Below are 6,000 nucleotides of genomic sequence, written 5' to 3' on the forward strand. Positions count from 1 at the left end.
GCATTGAAAATGTGACTTAAGCAAAGGTATGCAAGTATGACGAGGAACATGTACTTAAAGTATTAAAAAGTAAAAGTACATTAAAATGTCCCCTGTGACTGTTGTGCTATTGTATATTATATCATTGGATTATGATTATTCGTGCATTAATGTAAAAGCAGGATTGTACCGCTGCAGTTCCTGAGCTGAAGCTCACTTTGAACACTTCTGTATCGGACCACAATTAATGATTATTATTTTCATAATGGATTGTCAAGTACAGTACTTGAGTACATATTGTTACTGTCCACCACTCCTTTTTTATATTTAGTTCTGTTTGTCTGCCCTTTTGTGTACATTGATAAGATCTAGTCTTGTCTAAACAGTCAGATTCATCTGATCTCAATCTAATAGATAAGATACAAAGAATTATAGAGGCTGTAATTTGCATGTCCGTGTGTTGTACTGGGGAGGAGTTCGTGGAATCACAACATAAAAACCCTGTTCAGGTTCTGTTTGTAGCAGGACCTTTGCAGCAGCACGGTATGTACACAGTTTCATTGTACTTTTATATCTTTATATAACACTTCCTACACACAAAAACCACTGACACTGCATATAAGTTAAAACTCCATGAAAATGTGCGGAAAGATTTTAAAAGTAAATTTGTTTAATTTTCTGCAGGTTTACGGAGACAAAATGGGACTTTCAGCCATCCTTTTTCTCGGCGCCTTCTCCACAATGTTGGCCGGTACAGTAATTATATACCTTTATTTTGAGTCTTCGTGTCAGTGAATGTCTAAATATAATGCTTTTTGTTTAATTGAAGGTATTAGTCTGCACATTTAAAGGTAAATAAACTAAAGCTAAAATGGTTTGTTGATTAATCAATGAGTTGATGATCAACTATCTTTATAGCGATTTTTATGGTTTGTTATTTTTTGAGCAAAAAATGGTTAAAAGTATCTTAAGATTTAGTTTGACTTTTGGTTGGGCAAAAACAAGACATTTTAAAACATCACGATGGGGCCTGGAAACTTGTAAAAGCTGCATTTGCTATTTTCTGAGAGTTTGTAGACAAAACAATTATAAAAATAATTGTTAGATAAATCTGCGATGGACTGGCGACCTGGGTATACCCCGCCTTTCACCCAATGTCAGCTGGGATTGGCTCCAGCCCCCCACAACCCTGTATGCAGTGGTTGACGATGGATGGATGGATTGTTTGATGTTTGTCTTTAGATGTATTTAAACCCCACTGCTTCCCTGTTAATTTGTCTCTGTCAGTTAAAATGCTGTTTTAAAGTCAAGTAGTAACTCCTGAACATATCTCAGTGTGCTCACCTCAGTCATCTTGGATCCAAACAGGAAGCTCTTGATCAAAAGGAACTCTTGTATTTTTATGAAATTTGCTTTGAAATAGCTCTTATTGTTATTATTACATAATGTTTAGGACTCAGACAAACATACTGATGTTACCTGCTGTGTACCTTTGCTTGACAAGATCTGTTTCTTGTCTCTCAGGGAGTGTTGCCGTTAAGACCTTGTTATTCCCGACTGAGACCAATACCAATTATGTTGAGATGGTGCCCCAGAAATCCCTGTACATGAGGGCTTTCACTCTGTGCATGAATGTGGCCACAGAGCTCAGCGGAAGGCGCGAGGTCATCCTCTTCGCATATCGGACTAAGGACAATGATGAGCTGAATGTGTGGCGTGAACTGGACGGCAGGTAGACACTCTGACAGCCAACAACATGCCGATATTCTGCATTTAAGATAGTATTAAGGATTTATGATCATATTTTCTGATCACATTCCATTATATTAAGATATTACTTATACTACCGTTTCTTCAACAAACGGTACTGACTTTGCTCTTATAGACAATACTACCATTACTACTATGACTGGTGCTAACATTACAAACACTATTATTACTACGACGATGAATAACAGGCTACTACTAACAATATATAACTAAACTAACTGCTATAAACAGATGCCAAAACTAACAATACTGCTACAACTACTGCTGCTATTCTAATGCTTTTCTTTGCCAGACAGGCAGGTATGAATATTACATGAATCTTGAATGTACAGCAACAATTGAAAACAATGGTAAAGATAGTAACTTGAACAAACAGACAAGTTAACAAAGGAAGTGGACCGATACATTTAGTGGCTGATGAGGGAATGAGGTTCAGGTGGGTGGGTTTACCTCATTTCACTGACACCAACCTGGCTTTGTATTTCTTTTGTCTTTTAACCCTGATGTATTTTTAAGTTGTGTCCCTCTGAAACTGTTTTGAAATATGCATACAAATGAATTTTATATGTATGTGTTTAGATTGTCCCTCTACCTGAGTGGAGACGGGGTTCTCTTCAAAGTCCCTGAGCTCGGTGCTCTGCAGACCCACTTCTGCGTCACCTGGGACTCCAGTTCAGGTGCGACTACCTTCTTCATGGACGGGAAGAAAAGCTTGACCAAAATTTACAGGAAAGGTCACTCTGTCCGCTCTGGAGGCAAGGTTCTCCTCGGACAAGATCCGGATGCTTATCTGGGGGGTTTTGATGCCAAACAGAGTTTTGTTGGGGAGATCTGTGATGTTAATTTGTGGGACTCTGTCCTCTCAGACAGCACGATCCAAGACATGTTCTCCGGGAAGAGAGTGACAAGAGGAAATGTTTTCGACTGGGAAACCACACAGCTCAAAATGAATGGGCAGGTACAAGTTCTTAATCGTGAGCTGTAGCTATAATGCTAACTCACATGACACGACATGCTGCAATAACGTAGGCTATGTCATAATGTTAAGTAAGGCAATATAAAGCTCTGTGTTTGGTCTATGCACCAATGTCATTGGCAAAAATAAAAATATATGCATGGCAATGCTTGTTGTAGTGGAATATAATGTTGCATGTTCGTGCATCGAATGGTGCTAAGGTTGTTGTTTTTTAATAATTGCAGTTTAAGAATCAATTGGCTAGCTATCTTAGATACATCTAGATATCTTAAAAATAACAATACTATTTTTATATATACACACACATACGAGTACTAGCAGGCCGGGGTTCGAGGCTAGCAGGCTTAGCAATCTCACACTGGGGGGTGGCAGAGCAGAGTTTTGACACAGTCTCTAAATCAAAAGTCTTTCTCCACCGGGGAGGAAGCCACGAGCAGAGCCATCTTGGGGTCGGTACCCCACATGACTGAGAGCAGTTTGAAAAACTGTGGCTCCTCTGCTGCTAGCTCCTCCTTGGGCACCCCTAATTCCTCCCAAGTGCTGGGCAACTTAACTATGTCCGCTGGGTCCATGTTTGGTCGAGTCATTCTGTCACGGTTTGGTGGTGAAATGAAGGATGCAAGGCAAAGGAGGTACAGTTCAAGGGGTTTTAATAAACAAACAAAGGCGAGCACACTTACAAACTGAGTGGCTGATGAGTCCAAAACAAAGTAATCCAAACGAGAAAACCAGAATCCAAAATAAGTAGGGAAACAGGGAGACGCGACGAGTAGGAAGGCAACACACTGTAACACTGGGTGACAATAAACAATGACCCAACAAAGACAAGACAGAGCGGGAGCAACACAGGTGAAAGACATGAGGCTAACGAGGCACAGGTAGGCAGAGAGAGAGAGCAGAGGGGAAAACAGAGACACACATGCAGAGGGATCACTGGGGTAACAGACATCACAAGACTAAACACAAAAGTGCAAAACACCGCATGGCAGACAGGCAGAGTGTGACATGGAGCAGCTCTCATTTCTAGAAATCTAGGCATGTTTATAGTTGAGTTGCAGGCTTGCACGGTTCTCTGCTCTTCCTTTTCAGCAGTTACCCACCCAAAACCCCATACTATCCGTATCTGTCACCCAACGACTTAAATTAGTCAAATCAAAAGTAAAAAGAAGAGGAGCTGTGCACAAAAACCTAATAAAAATGAGCACTTCATCTTGCATCTACAGCTGTACTAGTAAACAAATAAATATCAGATTATCATTTTGATCTGTTTTCTCCTACTGACACCTGGCAGGGTCATGAAGAATTTGTCTAAATGAATGCACTTCCCCCAGTCATATTCATACTCTGACGAGGAGGTGGAGTAGGAGCTATCTTCGACTCAAACCTATTAATCAACGCTAAATTATAACTTATTCCAAAGCCTTGTTATGGCTATTACACCCAACCTGGAAAAACAAGTAATAACAATTCTGACAGGTGCTTAAGTCTGCACAGTTTGAATTCTTACAACATTTCAACTGCAACTGCATCTTATAGATATGGCTTTAAAGGTGACCTAGTACACTGCATTTCTAGCTCTATATTGTAGTTATGTGACTCATGTGGTAGCTTTGCATGATTCGAAGTTTAAAAGAAAATATTTCTACCTTATACTGGCCCTTCATGCAGAGCCTCATTTCAGCCTCTCTCTGAAACAAGCTGCAGATGCTCCAGTTGTTGGGAGCCTGGTCGACTTACAGTTTCAAAAGACTGTCGCGGTGTCCTGTACTGAGTGGTATAGACAGACTAAGCGTAGCAGATCCCAGGCAGATGGTGCTGCACGCAAATGACCATTGTAACATCATAGATACTGCATGACAGAAAATATGGAAAAGCAGTCTTGTCAGTCAGGATACCTGCGGGGTCTTAAAAGTATTTAAAATGTCTTAAATTTCATAAGGCCTTAAAAGTCTTAAATTTCATTACCAAAGTATTAAATTTCGTTTACCAAGGTCTTAAATTTTTTCTTGTCTTTTTGTAGTAATTAATTAATGCCTTAACGTCATAAATGAATACTTTGTGTGTGTGAGACTTCATAACATACTCCGTGGCGTGTGTTCGCGGCGCAACAGCTCTGGCATCCAGCTCTGCACGAATCAGTCAGTTGTTAGAAAAGAAAAGAAAACGTCTCTGACGTGCTACTAACGTTAGCTCGACGAGTCAGAATGGGCAAGTGTCTGAAATTCAGAAAGCCAGTGATATGTACAAGTTGGCGGGCGACTTGCTTTCATGCCAATGCTATATAATACTATATTTCAAGCAGCCTTTAGATGCTTTCGAAAAACAGAAAAGGATGAATAGTCACTGAAGCAATTGGCATATTATATTAGTTTACCTTATCTAGCCACAGTGTAACTCATACCACACAAAATGTTTGTATTTTTGATTTCACCCCTTAAGAGTTAGTGCACAAATATTGTATTCATTTCATAGGTGTCATTTACACTGTGGATACTGGGGACATGTCTCCATCACTTTTTTAAAAAGCATTTGTTAAATATGTTCTGAAAATGGCTTGCAACAAGAAATGTTAAAAAAACAAATGAAAGTACTTTGAGAAAGGTTTATTTGCATAATAAGAAAACATGCAATGCAATTTAAAGATAAAAGAAACAAATGTGCATTATTCAAAAAAGTTGAAGCTAAAAAAATCTGAATCACTTTATTTAAATAAAGACAATTCAATCATAAATTGCTGCAGAAAATCTCTCCAGAATGCAGGAAGTGTTTAGTGCTCAAAATTTTCTAGGGGACCCCCAGAACCCTATTTAAATATATTTCAGCATTGAGTATTTCATCAAATAGTGTTAAAATATATTATATATCTAATATATTCTCGAGAACCCAATATTGTGAATTGTGCATGTGAGCTAAGTGTATCGTCACACCCCTCTGAACCCTTATGTCCCCACCACTTTTCAACACAAAGTGACGTCCTTGATTCATTTTATCTTATGAAAGTAAAAACACACCCCAAGCTATAGTGTGTTAAATATGAATGTATTATAACAAAACTTATAATATATAATATAATAAAATTTACTAAAATGTATTAAATTCATGGAACTTTGTAAATAATTTTCTCTGGCTTAAAATTAATGCAGATTTTCCCTTAAACAGCAGTGAAGTTGGTATTAAATTTCATCCTAGGTGGTATTAAAAACGTCTTAAAAGTCTTAAATTTAACTTGGACTGTCAGTGTCAGTGTTGTCTTCATCAGCTCTTCAGTCAGGTCT

General features: G+C 38.6%; 1 protein-coding gene across 1 annotated transcript in view; it reads left to right on the forward strand.

The window, feature by feature from the left end:
• LOC123961460 (pentraxin fusion protein-like) overlaps positions 1 to 6,000 on the forward strand; it is a 33,102-nt gene that overhangs the window by 19,526 nt on the left and 7,576 nt on the right. Inside the window, exon 2 of the mRNA XM_046036875.1 lies at positions 1,504 to 1,711. Within this exon, the coding sequence (XP_045892831.1) occupies positions 1,504 to 1,711 (208 nt within the window). The remainder of the gene's footprint in view (positions 1 to 1,503; positions 1,712 to 6,000) is intronic.

This window comes from Micropterus dolomieu, linkage group LG02 (assembly GCF_021292245.1).
Source record: "Micropterus dolomieu isolate WLL.071019.BEF.003 ecotype Adirondacks linkage group LG02, ASM2129224v1, whole genome shotgun sequence".
Classification (NCBI taxonomy): domain Eukaryota; kingdom Metazoa; phylum Chordata; class Actinopteri; order Centrarchiformes; family Centrarchidae; genus Micropterus; species Micropterus dolomieu.